Below are 19,333 nucleotides of genomic sequence, written 5' to 3'. Positions count from 1 at the left end.
TGTTAGTCAGGTCCCAGGATCTGTAGATTGGTCATAGCCATCATGATTCTACATGCACACAGAAATCAAGATGGCCACGCCCAGCCTACAAAACCCAGGACACCAACCAACAAGGTAGGTATGTGCATTTTTGGCTCTTACGTGCCCTGTATCCCTGTTATAGTTTGTCAAATACCACATAATCCATGTAAATATATTTTTCTTTATATCTTTTAAATTTTCAGTTGTATGTGTGAATGGACGTAAGTCACACGTGTCACAAGTTGGGAAGAACCTGTACCACAGGGAGAAAGGAACAGGAAGCCATTGATTAGTGTGAGTTTGGGTAAATAGAGTAGGAGGAGCCAAATGAACTGCTGTTGCACTGTGTTTTCAGTTTATTTCTATGAACTCAAGCTTTGTGCCACCAGATGGCAGTCTACATCCTTATAATTGAAAGAAATATAGAGGCTGAACCTCTGAGATAAAGATACTGTGTTGGAGACACTTGGCAGGACAGATGGCATCTTTGAAAAGAAGAGAGAGGAAGAGAATACTAATGTTTTTGGACAATGAAACCACATTAAAACAGAGGAAGTAAAAAAGTTTGCAGAATATAAGGAATAAAGGGAAGGTGTTGATGAAGATGAAGGTTGTCCAGGCCACACAGATATTCTTGGTGCCATCTGATGGAGAGAAAGAATGCTGGTTAATCATAGTTGCTATGTCAGGAAGAGAGTATTATTGAGCACAATGAATGAGTGAGGATAGTACAGGTGTGTGTGGCGGGGGGGGGTTGTGGGAGATGCAGAACAAAGTCTACTTGTCTACTGCCTAATTGTATTCATCCAGGGCACAGAAAGACATGGTGGAAGTTATAGCAGTCTAACAAGGTAAATTATAGTGTTTGTGGTAACTTATCAAAATTGTCTGGAGTCTGGGAAGGTCCCAGCAGATTGGAAAACAGCACATTTAGCTCAAAGAAAGTCGAGAAAAGGGAGTTAACGCAGAATTGGGAATAAGGTTAGGAGATTTGTTAGCCAATAAGAAGACAGAAAGTTGGGATAAATGAGTGTTTCTCTAGTTGGCAATTAATAGTTGGTAGGGTGCTGGAAGGATTGACCATTGTTCACAATACACAAATAATTGTTTGTGGAGGGAGCAAGTGTCACATTATCTCAATTTGCTGATGAGATTAAATTAAGTTGTAAAGCAAATTGGGTACAGGCAGCAGAGAATCTGCAGACAGATATGGATTAAATGAGTGGGCAGGGTTCTGGGGGATAGAGTAAGTGTGAGGTCATCCAATTTCCAAGGAGTTCAAACTATTATTTAAATGGTGAAAGATTGCAGCATACTCTTGTACAGAGAGACTTGGGAGAGTTTATGCATGAATTGCAAAAAATTAGTTTGCAGGTGCAGCCAGAATCAAGAAGGCAAATGGCATGTTGGCCTTCATTGCTCTAGGGGTTGAATTAAAGAACAGGCAGGTTCTGCTGCATCTGTACAGGTGAGGCTGCATCTGGAACATTGTCTGCAGTTCTGGTCTCCTTACTTAAGGGATGATTTTTGTGTTCTTACTTATAAGGTATTGTTGAGGCCCTATTTAGAGGATTGTATGCAGTTCTGGTCTCCTTACTTAAGAGATGATTTTTGTGTTCTTATGTATAAGATGTTGTTGAGGCCCTATTTGGAACATTGTCTGCAGTTCTGGTCTCTTTACTTAAGGGATGAATTTTGGGTTCTTATGTATAAGATGTTGTTGAGGCCCTATTTGGAACATTGTCTGCAATTCTGGTCTCCTTACTTAAGGGATGATTTTTGTGTTCTTATGTATAAGATGTTGTTGAGGCCATATTTGGAACATTGTCTGCAGTTTTGGTCTCCGTGCTGCAGGAAATGTGTTATCATGATGGAGAACGAACAGAGAAGTTTTATGATTTTGCCAGGACTTTAGTGGGGGGGGGGGGGGGGCAGAGAGCTGAACTATAGAGAGAGACTGAGCAGGATAGGGCTTTATTCCTTGGAGCACAGGGGAATGAGGGGTGACCTCATAGAGATGTACAAAATCGTAAGATGACTAAGATTGGGGGAATGCACAGAGCCTTTTGCCCAGTGTAGGGATATTGATGACCAGAGATCATAGGTTTAAGGTGCAGGGAGAGATTTAACAGGAACTTAATGAGTAACATTTACTCTGCGGAAGGTGATGAGTGTATGGAATGGGCTGATGGAGGAGGTGGTTGAGGCAAGTTTGCAATGTTTAAGAACAATTTAGGTGGAAGAGACATACCATGATAATGTCTGGATTCAACATAACATTTCAATCCTGCACTCAATATTTTGATTAATGAAGGTCAATGTGCCAGAGCTTTCTTTTTTTATTTTTTTATTTTTCACACTATGAACCATACTGACCAAAATACACACAAACATTTCCCTCTTGAATATACACAGTGTCATTTTCTCCCCTTTTCCCCCCTCCCTTCCCTCCCTCCTTCACCCCCCCTCCCCACCCACTCAACGTTCAACATATATGATACATTAAACCCATTAAACAATGTCATCACACAATGAAAATAAACAAGAAATTTGTGTCTTCCACTTTAACATATTGGGTCAGATCATTTCGTCTTCTTCTCCTTCTGTCATTTTAGGCGGTGGAGGTCCGTGGTAGGACTTCTCTGTTGTGTTCCGTGTATGGTTCCCAAATTTGTTTAAATACTGTGATGTTATTTCTTAAATTACATGTTATTTTTCCAATGGAATACATTTATTCATTTCTATATACCATTGCTGTATTCTCAGGCTATCTTCTAATTTCCAGGTTGACATAATACATTTTTTTACTACAGCTAAGGCTATCATAATAAATCTTTTTTGTGTTCCATCCAAATCGAGTCCAAGTTCTTCTTATATTACTTAGAAGAAAGATCTCTGGATTTTTTGCTATATTGCTTTTTGTGATTTTTTTTAATACCTGGTTTAGATCTTCCCAAAACTTTTCCACTTTTTCACATGCCCAAATTACATGTAGTTGTTCTCATTTCCTTCTTACAGCAAAAACATCTGTCTGATACTGTTGGGTCCCATTTATTTAACTTTAGGGGTGTGATATATAGCCTGTGTAACCAATTATATTGTATCATGCGTAACCTCGTGTTTATTGTATTTCTCTTAGTTCCGGAGCATAGCTTTTCCCATGTTTCATTCTTTATCTTTATGTTTAGATCTTGTTCTCATTTTTATTTGGGTTTACAGCTTGTTTCCTCGTTCTCTTTCTGTTGCAGTTTGATGTACATGTTTGTTATAAATCTTTTAATTATCATTGTGTCTGTAATCACATATTCAAAATTGCTTCCTTCTGGTAACCTCAGCCTGCTTCCCAATTTGTCCTTCAAGTAGGTTTTCAGTTGGTGGTATGCAAACATTGTACCGTGAGTTATACCATATTTGTCCTTAATTTGTTCAAAAGATAATAATTTATTTCCTGAAAAACAATTTTCTATTCTTTTGATTCCTTTTCTCTCCCATTGTCTAAAGGAAAGGTTATCTATCGTGAAAGGGATTAGTTGATTTTGCGTCAATATTAATTTTGGTAGTTGATGATTTATTTTATTCCTTTCTACGTGAATCTTCTTCCAAATGTTGAGCAGATGGTGCAGTACTGGTGAATTCCTATGTTGCACCAGCTTTTCATCCCACTTATATAGTACATGTTCAGGTACCTTCTCCCCTATTTTATCTAGCTCTAATCTGGTCCAATCTGGTTTTTCTCTTGTTTGATAAAAATCTGATAGGTATCTTAATTGTGCTGCTCTATAATAATTCTTAAAGTTTGGTAACTGTAAGCCCCCTTGTTTGTACCATTCTGTTAATTTATCTAGCGCTATCCTCGGTTTCCCCCCTTTCCATAAGAATTTCCTCATTATTTTCTTTAGCTCCTTGAAGAATTTCTCTGTTAAGTGAATTGGTAACGATTGAAATAGGTATTGTATCCTTGGGAACATATTCATTTTAATACAATTTACCCTTCCTATCAGTATTAGTGGTAAATCTTTCCAATGTTCTAAGTCATCTTGTAATTTCATTAATGGCTGATAATTTAGTTTGTATAGATGGCCTAGATTATTATCTAGTTGTATACATAGGTATCGAATTGCTTGTGTTTGCCATCTAAATGGTGATTCTTTCTTAAACTTTGTGAAATCCACATTATTCATTGGGATTGCTTCACTTATATTTGCGTTGATCTTGTACCCCGATACTTCTCCATATTCCTTCAATTTTTTATGTAATTATTTTATTGATATTTCTGGTTCTGTTAAGTATACTATGACATCATCTGCAAATAGACTGATTTTATATTCCTTCTCCTTTATTTTTATCGCTCTTATTTTATTTTCTGTTCTTATCATTTCTGCCAGTGGTTCTATAGCTAACGCGAACAGTAAGGGAGATAGTAGACATCCCTGCCTTGTTGATCTGCTTAATTTAAATTGGCTTGATATATATCCATTTACTGTCACCTTCGCCAATAGTCCCTTATATAATGCTTTAATCCAATTAATATATTTCTCTCGTAGGTTGAACCTCTGTAGTACTTTGAATAAATAATTCATTGTCTACTCTGTCAAAGGCTTTCTCTGTGTCTAAGGCAACAGCAAATGTTGGCGTCTTGTTTCCTTGTACTGCATGGATTAAGTTAATGAACTTACAGATATTGTCCGTTGTTTTCTTAATAAATCCAGTTTGATCTAGTTTTATTATTTTTGGTACACGGTCAGCCAATCTGTTTGCTAATAGTTTAGCTATTATCTTATAATCTGTGATAAGTAGAGATATTGGTCTATACGATGCTGGTGTTATTGGATCTTTCCCCATCTTTGGTATTACTGTAATTATTGCTGTTTTGCATGAATCTGGCATGTTTTGTGTTTCTTCAATCTGGTTCATTACTTCCAGGAGAGGAGGAATTAATAAGTCTTTAAATGTTTTATAGAATTCTATTGGGAGTCCATCCTCTCCCGGCGTTTTATTGTTCGGTAGTTTTTTTAATATATCCTGTATTTCTTATATTTCAAATGATTTTATTAATTTATTTTGCTCCTCTTCTTGCAATTTCGGTAGTTCAATTTTAGCTAGAAACTCATCTATTTTGTCTTCTTTCCCTTCGTTCTCAGTTCGATATAGTTGCTTGTAGGATTCCTTGAAGTTTTCATTGATCTCCGTTGGGTTATATGTAATTTGTTTGTCCTTTTTCCTTGATGCGAATACTGTTCTTTTAGTTTGTTCTGTCTTAAGCTGCCAAGCTAGTATTTTGTGTGTTTTTTCTCCTAGCTCATAATACTTCTGTTTTGTCTTCATTATATTCTTCTCCACCTTGTATGTTTGTAGTGTTTCATATTTCATTTTTTTGTCTGCCAATTCTCTTCTTTTTGTTGTATCTTCCCTTATTGCTAATTCTTTTTCTGTACTTGCTATTTCCCTTTCTTGCTGTTCTATTTCCGTGAAGAGACATATAAGGCAATTGAACAACTGAAAAGTGGCAAAGCAGCAGGTATGGATGGAATCCCCCCCCAGAGATCTGGAAGGCTGGCGGCAAAACTCTGCATGCCAAACTGCATGAGTTTTTCAAGCTCTGCTGGGACCAAGGAAAGCTGCCTCAGGGCCTTCGTGATGCCATCATCATCACCCTGTACAAAAACAAAGGCGAGAAATCAGACTGCTCAAACTACAGGGGAATCACGCTGCTCTCTATTGCAGGCAAAATCTTCGCTAGGATTCTCCTAAATAGAATAATACCTAGTGTCGCCGAAAATGTTCTCCCAGAATCACAGTGCGGCTTTCGCGCAAACAGAGGAACTACTGACATGGTCTTTGCCCTCAGACAGCTTCAAGAAAAGTGCAGAGAACAAAAGAAAGGACTCTACATCACCTTTGTTGACCTCACCAAAGCCTTCGACACCGTGAGCAGGAAAGTGCTTTGGCAAATACTAGTGCGCCTCGGATGCCCCCCAAAGTTCTTCAACTGCACGAAAACCAACAAGGTCGGGTCAGATACAGCAATGAGCTCTCTGAACCCTTCTCCATTAACAATGGCGTGAATCAAGGCTGCGTTCTCGCACCCACCCTCTTTTCAATCTTTTTCAGCATGATGCTGAAACAAGCCATGAACGACCTCAACAATGAAGACGCTGTTTATGTCCGGTACTGCACGGATGTCAGTCTCTTCAATCTGAGGCTCACACCAAGACACAAGAGCAACTTGTCCATGAACTACTCTTTGCAGACGATGCCGCTTTAGTTGCCCATTCAGAGCCAGCTCTTCAGCGCTTGACGTCCTGTTTTGCGGAAACTGCCAAAATGTTTGGCCTGGAAGTCAGCCTGAAGAAAACTGAGGACCTCCATCAGCCAGCTCCCCACCATGACTACCAACCCCCCCCACATCTCCATCGGACACACAAAACTCATAACGGTCAACCAGTTTACCTATCTCGGCTGCACCATTTCATCGGATGCAAGGATCGACAACGAGATAGACAACAGACTCGCCAAGGCAAATAGCGCCTTTGGAAGACTACACAAAAGAGTCTGGAAAAACAACCAACTGAAAAACCTCACAAAGATTAGCGTATACAGAGCCGTTGTCATACCCACACTCCTGTTCGGCTCCAAATCATGGGCCCTCTACCGGCATCACCTACGGCTCCTAGAACACTTCCACCAGCGTTGTCTCCACTCCATCCTCAACATTCATTGGAGCGACTTCATCCCTAACATCGAAGTACTTGAGATGGCAGAGGCCGACAGCATCGAATCCACGCTGCTGAAGATCCAACTGCGCTGGGCAGGTCACGTCTCCAGAATGGAGGTCCATCGCCTTCCCAAGATCGTGTTATATGGCGAGCTCTCCACTGGCCATCGTGACAGAGGTGCACCAAAGAAGAGGTACAAGGACTGCCTAAAGAAATCTCCTGGTGCCTGCCACATTGACCACCGCCAGTGGGCTGATATCGCCTCAAACCGTGCATCTTGGCGCCTCACAGTTAGGCGGGAAGCAACCTCCTTTGAAGAAGACCACAGAGCCCACTTCACTGACAAAAGACAAAGGAGGAAAAACCCAACACCCAACCCCAACCAACCAATTTTTCCCTGCAACCACTGCAACCGTGTCTGCCTGTCCCGCATCGGACTTGTCAGCCACTATAGAGCCTGCAGCTGACGTGGACATTACCCCTCCATAAATCTTCGTCCCGCGAAGCCAAGCCAAAGAAGAAAGAAGTCCTTCTTCATCTTAGTTACATAACTTATTATCTGCCCTCTGATGAATGCTTTCATTGCATCCCATAGTATAAACTTATCTTTCATTGATTCCGTATTTATTTCAAAGTATATTTTAATTTCTCGCTCAATGAATTATCTAAAAATCCTGTCTTTTAAGTAGCATGGAATTTAATCTCCATATATACGTTCTCGGTGGGATGTCCTCCAGCTCTATTGCTAATAGCAGGGGTGAGTGATCCGATAACAATCTCGCTTTATATTCCGTTTTCCTAACTCTCCCTTGGATGCGGGCTGACAACAGGAACAGATCTATCCTTGAGTATGTTTTATGTCTACTCGAATAATATGAGTATTCTTTCTCCTTTGGGTGTTGTCTCCTCCAAATATCCAAAAGTTGCATTTCCTGCATCGATTTAACCATAAATTTGGTTATTTTGTTCTTTCTGCTAGTCTTTTTTCCAGTTTTATCCATCTTTGAGTCCAAATTAAGGTTAAAGTCCCCTCCTATCAGTATATTCCCCTGTGTATCTGCAATCTTCAAAAAGATATCTTGCATAAATTTTTGATCCTCTTCATTAGGTGCATATACATTGAGCAAATTCCAAATTTCTGAATATATCTGACACTTTATCATTACATACCTCCCTGCTGGATCTATTATTTCCTCCTCTATTTTGATTAGTACATTTTTATTGATTTATATAGCTACTCCTCTGGCTTTTGAATTATATGATTCTTCCATTACATGCCCTACCCAGTTTCTCCTTCATTTCTTGTGTTCCACTTCAGTTTGATGTGTTTCTTGAACGAATGCTATATCAGTTTTTTCTTTCTTCAGTAAATTTAACAGCCTCTTCCTTTTGATTTGGTTATGTATTCCGTTAATATTTATAGTCATATAGTTCAACATGGCCATTTCATACTTTGTTTACCTTTCATTTCCGCTTCCTCATCACCACCTTTCCTACTTATCCATTTCTGTTTTCTTTTTTTGAACACACTGTAAACAACACTTCTAAAACATAAAATATTTCCACATCCAAAATTTCCTTAACCCCAAATGTCCCCCCTCCTCTCTGAGTTGCCCCTTGTCCCTTGCCGGGCAACCACATCTCCCCTCTCCATTTGGATTGCAAACCCCCTCGCACGCATTCAACTGATTTCACAGTGACTGTTATTCTCTCCCACCCAGCCCTCTCCAGAAAAGACTTTTATCTTCACATATAACAAAACTCACACTCTTAATTGTGCCAGAGCTTTCTTTACAACACTAGGAATTAATTTAATTTTAATTTTGACATACAGCACAGTAACCGTCCCTTTTGGCCCACGAACCCGCACGACACAATCACCGGTACGACTTTCAAAGATGGAGGAAACTGGAGCCTCCGGGACAAAACTCTTGCAGACACGGGGAGAACTTGCAAACTCCTTACAGACAGCATGGGGTCCAAACCCCAGTCCCAATTGCTGGCACTGTAAAGGCATTACTCTATGCCAACCGTGCTGCCCAAATATCTGAGAAAGTTTTTTTTTATATACAGAGTATTATCTGTGCTGGAGAGGTTGTCAATTGGGATTTCAGTGAAATCTGGTAAAATCAGTTTCCTGCATCTGAAAGTTAAATTCCGTAAGTTTCAAATGTAAACTGGAGAGCTGTTGTATCAGGTAGATTCTAAGCAGAAGGTTTAAGATCCTTGAGAAGGATCCTCTGGCTTCTCCCCTCCAGCCATTGTTGAATCCAATTCACTACTTCACTATGAATACCAAGCATACTAACCTCCCATGTTGGACTTGTCAAAGGCCTTGCTAAAATCTATGTAGATAACATCACAGCCTTTCCTTTGTCAACATTCCTGGTAACCTCAAAAAAAACTCTGCAAGATTAGTGGAACACAGCCTACCACACGCAAAGCCATGTTGACTATCTCTAATTAGTTTCTGGTGAACCGAATAATTGTATATCCGATCTCTTCAAACACTTTCCAATATTTTACCTACCTTATTGACATTGGCCTCACTGGCCTATGATTTCCAAGGTTACTGTAAATATTCATGTATAATGCGACCCCCCCCCCCCCAATTTTTAAGGGGAAAAGGGGGAAAAATTTTACCCCGTATATAATATGAACACCCCCCTCCCCTCACCCACCTGAATCGCGTTGCCGTCTCTCCGGCCGCTCACCCACCCGAGTCGCGCTGGCGTCTCTCACGACCCCCCTCCCCTCACCACCTGAGTTACACTGGCATCTCTCACAACCCCCCCTTTCCTCAGCCACCTGAGTCACGCTGATGTCTCTCACGACCCCCCCCACTCATCCGCCCGATTTGTGAATTCATCCCTCACGAACCCCCCTCCCCTCACCACCTGAGTCGTGCTCCTGCTCGGCTGCCCGAGTCGCGCTGCCACTCACTTGCTTGCCTGCCCGGCCTCCTGAGTCACGCTGCTGCTCGCCTGCTCATCCACCCAGCTGCCCAAGTCGTGCTACTGCTCGCCGGCTTCCCAGCCCGAGTCGCACTGCCGCTCCCCCCACCCACCCACTGAGTCACACTGCCACTCATCTGCCCGCCCGAGTCGCGTGCTGCTTGCCCGCCCAGCCGTCCAAGTCACGCTGCTGTCTACTGCACCCACTCGCCTGCAGAAAATTTAAAAATTTTACTCTCGAGTGTAATGCGACCCCCCCCCCCCCCCCCCCTATTTTTGTGGGGAAAAGGGGAGGAAATTTTTTACATTATACTTGAATATTTATGGTACTTCGTAAGATACTCTCCAATCCTCCGGCGCCACACCTTTGGGAATGGTACTGAAAACCTTAAGTTCATCAAACAAATTCCCGTATAAATGGCTCAAGGAGGACCCTTTTTGAAACTCCATCAGCTATCCACCTGTACCCTTAGGCTGTTCATTGGGAATGGGAGTGGGATTGAGAATGAAAGAGGCATACAACGGAAAGCTCAGGATCATCTTTCAGACTGATCTCAGGTGCTCCCCAAAGCAATCACCCAGTCTGTATTTGGTTCGATGAGGTCAATATAGTGGAGTTTTCTATTGAATATGAAGAACTCAGCACTTGGTGATCATGGTGGAAAGCAGACATGTTGCTATGAAATGTGGCAATAAACATTTTGGCTGGAGGAAACCATGCTTCCTGATTCCAATGTGGATTACTGTACGAGTTAACCTCGGGTGATCTGATTTTTTTCCCCACATCCCAAAAATATCTTAGTGGGAGGTTAATTGGCAACTACAAATTACTCCTCGTGTAAGTGGGTGGCCAAAATATCTGGAGTTGAAAGACATAACAGAACGATTAAGGGTAAGAAAGTAGGGAAATGGAACTTCACTGAGATCTAGGATAGACTTAAGTGGCCAAATGACCTTTCTCTATCAGAAGGAAATGAAAACAAGAAGTTAGGAATGTTTCTTTTCAAATGTGGGTTTTACACTTTCCCTTTTGCAGATTCTGTAACCACTTTGTTTGCCATTATAGGTCTGGGATTAGATCCTGCTGTACTTGCCCTTCAGATGAGCCAATCTGACTGGCCAGAGTTGAAAAGAATTTTTACAGAAGCATTTGCTGCAAAAAGTCAAGAAGAGTGGACGAAGACCTTTGACGGAACTGATGCTTGTGTGACTCCTGTTTTGTCTTTCCAAGAAGCTCTCAGGCATCCACATAATCAGGAAAGAGGATCTTTTATCACAGATGAGGAAGGACGAGTCAGTCCCAGGCCAGCTCCAGTCTTGTCCCGGACCCCAGCCACTGTCAGTCTAGAAAGAAATCCAGAAGTGGGAGAACACACAGAACTTGTGTTAACTGAATATGGTTTTAGTAAGGAACTTATAAATAAACTGCAGTCTGCTGGGATTATTGGATGTAGCAGATCAAAATCTAAATTGTAATAAATTTATGTGCATAATTTCATTTTATGGCAATTCTATTTTGAGCCTTGTTACAATGAAATATTTAGCAATTAAATAACTCTTATGAAAAAGTTAAAACTGTTGAGCCAAATGTTATCCTGTATAAATAGCTGCACGTATTAATTCTAATATGCTGTTAAAAAAAAAGATTAGAAAGATGAAAGATTTTGTATTAATTTTTCTCCTCAGATTTGGCTGGTTTTCATTATTAAACATGAAGCACTTCATAGTGTCATGTGTCTTAAGCCTCAGATATTTGAACAGAATATTCACATTACAAATGGTAATACTATCTACTGTATTTGCAATTGAGGGACATTAATGGTGGCAATGAATTTATTGTCATACATGTTGTACAATATATACATGCACCCAAATTGTTACTTGCTGCAGTATGTAGAGTCACAGTATGTAAAGAGGGCCTTTAGAGCTAAGCTGGATTGGCACATTTGAATCAATTATTATGATCAAATCAGGTGACATTGGGAAGTGAGTATCAGCTGAAAAATGAGTAGACAAAGGATTACTGATGAACTCAGTAGGTCAGACAGCATCCATGGGTGGATGCTCTCCACTCTCTCCACTACCAAGTTATTGATGTGAAGTGGAGGGTGCTCATTCCTGGTCCTCCTGAAGCAACGCACCTGGGGCGTTGGTGTACACCTGATCCAGTCAGAACCCTTTTTCAAGATGAAGAGTAAAATCACATCTATATAAAGGGGGAAGAGTATGGGTGGGAGGGGGGCAGGGAAAAAGTGATAGGACAAAGTGTGTGAAGGGTGAAGAGTCGGGGAGAAGCCATCAGGAAAAGGAAGTAGAAAAGAAGTAGGTAAATAAGAGATAGAAACAGCGATCAGACCACTATGGGTTTTACCTAAAATTATAAAACTCAATATCCATGCAGTTAGATTTGAAGCGCTCTCGTAGAAATGTGACAAGTTCCTCAAGTTTACATTTAGCCATCCTCACAATGGATGAGGCCGAGGACAGACATCTCACTGTCAGAATGGTGGAAGGAATTAAAATGGTTGGTTACAGGAAGCACAAGTTTAGACCCATAAACAGAATGTAGGTGTCTGGTGGAATGGTCACCCATCTGCATTTGGTCTCACCAATGACTTACCCAATCATTCTACATTCTTTGTAGTTTCTTGTTATATTTATATAGTTTGTATGACATATTAGCAGTAATGGTAGTTTCCACAAACTTTCAAAAAGAATTCTGAATTGTGCTGCTCTGAGAGTCATGACTAGTTTGGTCTTGGGTGGACTGGTTCAGGACCAAACACCTATCGAGTACCAGGAGTGAATACCTTCAGAATGGCACGTTTGAATCAATTATTATGATCAAATCAGGTGACATAAGTGGGAACTGAAAGCTAAGGTAGCGCTGTAGTATGACAAGATACAACCATGTCAGAGGATGAGAAATATATAACAACATTCCTGCAGAAACAGATAACGCTATTTAGTTAGCATGAAAAAACAGCAGTTGAAAAGGAAACAGCAAGTGTGAAAGTTTAAAGGAAAAATCTTCAAGAGAAATTTTAGAAGAGAGAAGCTCATGAATGAATTGTGAGGGAGTAATAAAGAGAAAGGTAGTTTGGAAACATGGAGCTGAGTTATAAATCTCAGTACAGAAGGATATGGATAGCGAATGGGAAGAACATAATTGGTTGTTTCAGGAGTTCAGTCTTCCAGGTGGTGTGAGAGCTGTAAAAGCAAGTTCAAGATCATTTATCATCTGATTGTACAAGTAAACTCAATGAAGCAGTGTTATCTGGCCCTCTGTGAAAACACAATATACAGATTTTAAAAATAAATAAATACTGTTTAATAAATAGTAGAGTCTTGAATGGTTAGTTTGAGCACTTCATTTAGTGGTTCAACAGTCTCACTGCCTGTGGGAAGAAGCTGTTTCTCAGCCTGGTCTGATATTCTGAATCTATTTTCCAGCGGGAATAGCTGAAAGATGCTGTGTGCAGGGTGGAATCATGTCAATGGGGGAAGGGAGACCCTAGTGATCCTCTCTGCTGCTTCTGTGGTCCTGTGGATTGACCTCTGATCCAATTCTCTTCAGCAACCATACACACAGGTGTGGCCGGCCGGGATGATCACAGTAGAGCTCCTGCAGAAGGTTGATATGGTGGTGGCCAGTAACCTTGCCCATTTTAGTCTTCTCAAGAGAAGCAGTTGCTGTTCCTGACCAGTGAGATATTGTGTCCAGGATAGGTCACTTGTTAAGGGGACCCTGAGGAACTTGTTGCTCTCCGCTCTCTCCACTGCCGAGTTATTGATGTGAAGTGGAGGGTGCTCATTCCTGGTCCTCCTGAAGCAATGCACCTGGAGCGTTGGTGTACACCTGATCCAGTTGAGACATGATGAATAATCATTATGTGAAGAAGAGATTGAGCATTTTTGACACAAGGTTCTGATACAAGAGATCTCATCCATGCTGTGACAGGAGCTGCAGAGGATGGGAATGCTTTAGACCAGCCACTTTCAATGGGGGCCCTATGCCTCACCCCACCCACCTCCACCCTCCTCCTGGAGACCATAACACTTTTAAGTAAAAACCTTGTTTTCTTTTTTAAACATCTATATTGATTTTAACATATAGCCATGCATAGTAAATGACAATTACATAATGAATCAATTGTATACAAGTCAATGAATAGAGAATGGAGAAAAATAAAAAATATGAATAAGAAGATTAAGAGTTACTTATAATAACTCAATCTGGTAATAAACATAATGTATGCAACCATGTCTGACCCATTTATTAAATTGTTATATTAAAATAATAAAGATAAAATTCTTAAAACTAATGGACTAATCGAATCTACCCACCCTCTCTAATGAAAGTTACCTTTTATTGTAATGAAAAAAATAAAATGAATAATATTGTGGAATCACTGGCAACCACTGGAGAACAGACAAAGAATTACTGGAATGAATAATAATTATAAAAAAATTCTAAAGATAGGCCCCATCATTTCATACATTGAAACTTCCTATCTTTAACATTATATCTGATTTTTTTTACCCCAACTTAAATAGGACATTACATCATATAGCCATTGCATATGAATAGGGGATAAATCCATTTCAATAAAATAGCTTATCTGCCTATCAAGATTTCACCTCATTAATATTTCTTTTATATAATCGGTAGGGGAGGATTACAGAAGAAACTAAAACGTGACTGCTTCACAGGGAAAGGCCCATAAACATGTATTAGAGTGCTAGGGAAGCTGGGAAAAGGTTGAGAAAGGCTGCTTTAGGCTCATGATGGAAAAGCTGAGATTCAAGAACTGTGGTAGGTTAAGGGGAAAAAAATGTAGAACAAGGAAATATCTGATACATATCTGCAGTTCACGGAGTTTAACCCTGAATAAAGCAAGTTCACCCAAAAACCATCAAAGGATACCTTAACATTCCAATTCACTTCTCTGGCATTCACAACAAAAATCTTTTAGAGATTTCACAGCTTGGAATTATTATCTCTTCTCTTTGGCTTGGCTTTGCGGACGAAGATTAATGGAGGGGGTAAAAGTCCACGTCAGCTGCAGGCTCGTTTGTGGCTGACAAGTCCGATGTGGGACAGGCAGACACGGTTGCAGGGGAAAATTGGTGGGTTGGGGTTGGGTGTTGGGTTTTTCTTCCTTTGCCTTTTGTCAGTGAGGTGGGTTCTGCGGTCTTCTTCAAAGGAGGTTGCTGCCCGCCAAACTGTAAGGCGCCAAGATGCACGGTTTGAGGCGATATCAGCCCACTGGCGGTGGTCAATGTGGCAGGCACCAAGATATTTCTTTAGGCAGTCCTTGTACCTTTTCTTTGGTGCACCTCTGTCACGGTGGCCAGTGGAGAGCTCGCCATATAACACGATCTTGGGAAGGCGATGGTCCTCCATTCTGGAGTCGTGACCCACCCAGCGCAGCTGGATCTTCAGCAGCGTGGACTCGATGCTGTCGACCTCTGCCATCTCGAGTACTTCGACGTTAGGGATGAAAGCGCTCCAATGAATGTTGAGGATGGAGCGGAGACAACGCTGGTGGAAGCATTCTAGGAGCCGTAGGTGATGCCGGTAGAGGACCCATGATTCGGAGCCGAACAGGATTGTGGGTATGACAACGGCTCTGTATACGCTTATCTTTGTGAGGTTTTTCAGTTGGTTGTTTTTCCAGACTCTTTTGTGTAGTCTTCCAAAGGCGCTATTTGCCTTGGCGAGTCTGTTGTCTATCTCGTTGTCGATCCTTGCATCTGATGAAATGCTGCAGCCGAGATAGGTAAACTGGTTGACCGTTTTGAGTTTTGTGTGCCCGATGGAGATGTGGGGGGGCTGGTAGTCATGGTGGGGAGCTGGCTGATGGAGGACCATATAACAATTACAGCACGGAAACAGGCCAATTTGGCCCTTCTAGTCTGCACTGATCCAAGTACCCTCCTCTAATCCCATTTACCAGCACTCAGCTCATATCCCTCTATCCCCCTCCCGTCCATATACTTATCCAACTCTTTCTTAAATTACAAAATTAACCCTGCCTCCACCACCTTTCCCGGAAGCCCATTCCACACATTAACCACTCTCTGAGTAAAGAAGTTCCCCCTCATGTTACTCCTAAACCTTTACCTGTCAACTCTCAACCCATGACCTCTTGTATCCATCTCTCCTACTCTCAATGGGAAAAGCCTTTCCACATCAACTCTTATCTATCCCTCTCATTATCTTAAACACCGCTATCAAATCCCCTCTCAGCCTTCTACATTCCAAGGAATAAAGGCCTAATTTGCTCAATCTCTCCTATTCCAGATGCTGAAACCAGGCAACATTTTTGTAAATCTTCTCTGCACTCTCTCTATCTTGTTAATATCCTTCCTATAAATCGGTGACCAAAACTGCACACAGTACTCTAAATTTGACCTCACCGATGCCTTGTACAGTTTCATCATTACTTCTAAACTCCTATATACTATGCACTGATTAATATAGGCAAGTGTACTAAAGGCCTTCTTTACCACCCTATCCGCACGCACTCCTACCTTCAGTGAACAATACACCGTTAATCCTAGATCTTTCTGCTCCACTGCATTCTTCAATGCCCTCCCATTTACCACATATGTCTTGCTTTGATTATTCTTTCCAAAATGAAGCATCTCACACTTATTAGCATTAAACTCCATCTGCCATCTTTCTCCCCACTCCTCTAAGCAGTTTAAATCCCTCTGCAATCTTTGAAAACCCTCTTCATCATCCATAATTCCGCTTATTTTAGTATCATCTGCATATTTACTAATCCAATTTACCGCCCCATCCTCCAGATCATTAATATATATGACAAACAGCAATGGTCCCAATACCGAACCCTGAGGTACACCGCTTGTCACCGGCCTCCATCCTGACAAACAATTATCTACTACTGCTCTCTGGCACCTTCCTTCCAGCCACTGTTGAATCCATTTGACTATCTCCAAATTAATACCCAAGGACTCAGCCTTCCTAATTAACCTCCCATGGGCAACCTTATCAAAGGTCTTACTAAAGTCCATATAGACAACATCCACTGCTCTGCCCTCCTCCCCCATCTCTTTTGGCTCCACACACATTTGTCCTTTCTGAATCTCTATTGGACCAATTTTATCTCTCACTTTACATATTTGTAGAAACCCTTTGGATCTATTTTCACCCTACTTGCTATAGCCACTTCATACCTTTTAGCTTTTCTAATTTCTTAAGATTCTTTTTACATTCAACATAATACCCAAACATCTTTTTTCCCTGTTTCTTATATTTATTGTAGTACTCCCTCTTTTTTCAAACCAAGTTTCCAATATCCCTTGAGAACCATGGCTCTCTCAAACTTTTGACCTGACCTTTCAACCTCACAGGGATATAAAGATTTTGGACTCTTAAAACCTCTCCTTTAAAAGACCCTCCATTTCTCTGTGACATCCTTCCCAGAAAACAAACTGTCCCAATCCACCCCTTGTAAATTCTTTCGCATCTCCTCAAAACTAGCTTTTCCCCACTCAAAAACCTCAACTCTGGGCCCAGACCTATCCTTTTTCATAATTACCTTGAAGTTAATAGCATTATGATCACTGGACCCCAAGTGCTCCCCCACACACCTCTGTCACCTGACCCATCTCATTCCACAACAGTAAATCCAACACAGCTCCCTCTCTAGTTGGTACTTCCAAGTATTGATGTAAAAAGCTATCCTGCACACATTTTACAAACTCCAACTCATCCAGTCCTTTCATGGAATGGGTTTCCCAATCAATATTTGGAAAATTAAAATCCCCCACAATCACTACCCTGTGCTTATTACAAATATCTGCTATCTCCCTACTAATTTGTTCCTCTAATTCGCGTTCCCCATTCAGTGGTCTATAATACACCCCTATAATTGTAACTTCCCCTTTCCCATTCCTCAATTCCACCCAAATAGCCTCCCTGGATGAGCCTTCTATTCTATCGCACCTAAGCACCACTGTAATATTTTCTCTAACAAGTAGTGAAGCCCCACCCACTCTTGCCCCTCACACCCAGTTCTATCACACCGAAAGCAACTAAATCCAGGAATATTTAGCTGCCTGTCACATCCCTCCTGTAACCATGTTTCACTAATCGCTACCACGTCATACTTCCAAGTGTCGATCCATACCTTCAGCTCATCCACCTTCCTTACAATCCTCCTAGCATTAAAATAGATGCATTTTAGAGATTTCCCACTTTTTACTTCCTGTATGCCCCTTTGTGATCTTTTGCAATCGACCTCTGTCCATCTTTGTATTGAGCATCCCCCTTTTCTATCACCTGCCTTTCCCCTCTCAAACACTGTCTACAAGCTTTCTCTGATTGCACTCTAACCTTCTCCTTGCTGTTCTCCTTCATTCTAGTTTAAAGTCTCCTGAGTAACCCTAGCAAATGTCCCCGCCAAAATCCTGGTCCCCCGGGTCCAAATGCAACCCGTCCTTTTTGTACAGGTCACATCTACCCCAAAAATGGTCCCAGTGATGCACTAACTTGAATCCCTGCCCTTTGGTCCACCCCTTCAGCACACATTCATCCTCCATCTCATTCTATTCCTGCTCTCACTGTCGCGTGGTACAGGCAGTAATCCCGTGATTACTCCCTTTGCGGTCCTTCTTTTTAACACTCTACCTAACTCCCTGTACTCACTTTTCAGGATCTCTTCACTATTCCTCCCTATGTCGTTGGTACCTACATGTGCCACGACTTCTGTCTCATCTCCCTCCTCCTTTAGGATGTCCTGGACTTGAGCAGCAACATCCCGGACCCTGGCACCAGGGAGGCAAACCACCATCTGGTTCTCCTTGCTCTGTCCACAGAATCCCCTGTCTGTACTCCTGACTATCGAGTCCCCTATGACTATTGCCCTCCTCTTCCTTTCCATACCCTTCTGAACCTCAGAGGCCGACCCAGTGCCAGAGGCACAGCCACTAACGCTTTCCCCAGCTGGGCTGTTTCCCCCAACAGTACCCAAAGAGGAGTACCTGTTGTTGAGGGCCACAGCCATAGGGGTCCTCTCTACCACCTTACTATTCCTCTTCCCTCTCCTAACTGTGACCCACCTGTTCTCCTCCTGTGGCCCTGGTGTGACCACCTGGCTGTAACTCCTATCTATGATGGCCTCACTCTCCCTGACCAGAGCGAGGTCATCGAGCTGCAGCTCTAGTTCCCCAACACAGTTCCTGAGGAGCTACAGCTCAGCACACCTGGTGCAGATATGGACATCAGGGAGGCTAGAAGACTCCTCGAATTCCCACATCTGACACAGAGAACAGCAAACTGCTCTCACACTCATCCTTTCTCTCTCATCCTTCCTCAGATAAGTAGAAATTACTAAAGAATACAAAAGCAATTAAACAGTCTTACCTTAACTTGACAAGCTCGACCTCAGTCTCTGCTTGCCGAAGCCTCTTGAGCCAAAGCCTGAATTCCCCACTCCTTCCCTCCCCACTCACTCCCTGGCCGCTCCTCGCTAGCCGCTCTTTTACCTTAACCTCTTTTTATTTGCCCTCTCCCAGTTAACCCTGTCAGTCACTCCTCACCTTGCCTCCCCTGGATGCCTCTGAGCCCGACTCCAATGGCTCCCTGCTCGACCCACTAGGCCTGAGCCC

General features: G+C 41.9%; 1 protein-coding gene across 5 annotated transcripts in view; it reads left to right on the top strand.

The window, feature by feature from the left end:
• Positions 1 to 13,029, top strand: part of amacr (alpha-methylacyl-CoA racemase) — a 98,850-nt gene extending 85,821 nt beyond the window's left edge. For all 5 annotated transcript variants that reach the window (XM_069924040.1, XM_069924037.1, XM_069924039.1 and 2 more), the window contains one exon: positions 10,758 to 13,029. In XM_069924040.1, the coding sequence (XP_069780141.1) occupies positions 10,758 to 11,167 (410 nt within the window). In that variant the 3' untranslated portion in view covers positions 11,168 to 13,029. The remainder of the gene's footprint in view (positions 1 to 10,757) is intronic.
• Positions 13,030 to 19,333: the final 6,304 nt, after the last annotated feature.

This window comes from Narcine bancroftii, chromosome 3 (genome assembly GCF_036971445.1).
Source record: "Narcine bancroftii isolate sNarBan1 chromosome 3, sNarBan1.hap1, whole genome shotgun sequence".
In the NCBI taxonomy this organism is placed as follows: domain Eukaryota; kingdom Metazoa; phylum Chordata; class Chondrichthyes; order Torpediniformes; family Narcinidae; genus Narcine; species Narcine bancroftii.
Note: the sequence above shows the minus strand (reverse complement) of the source record. Positions and strands in the feature narration are given on the sequence as shown.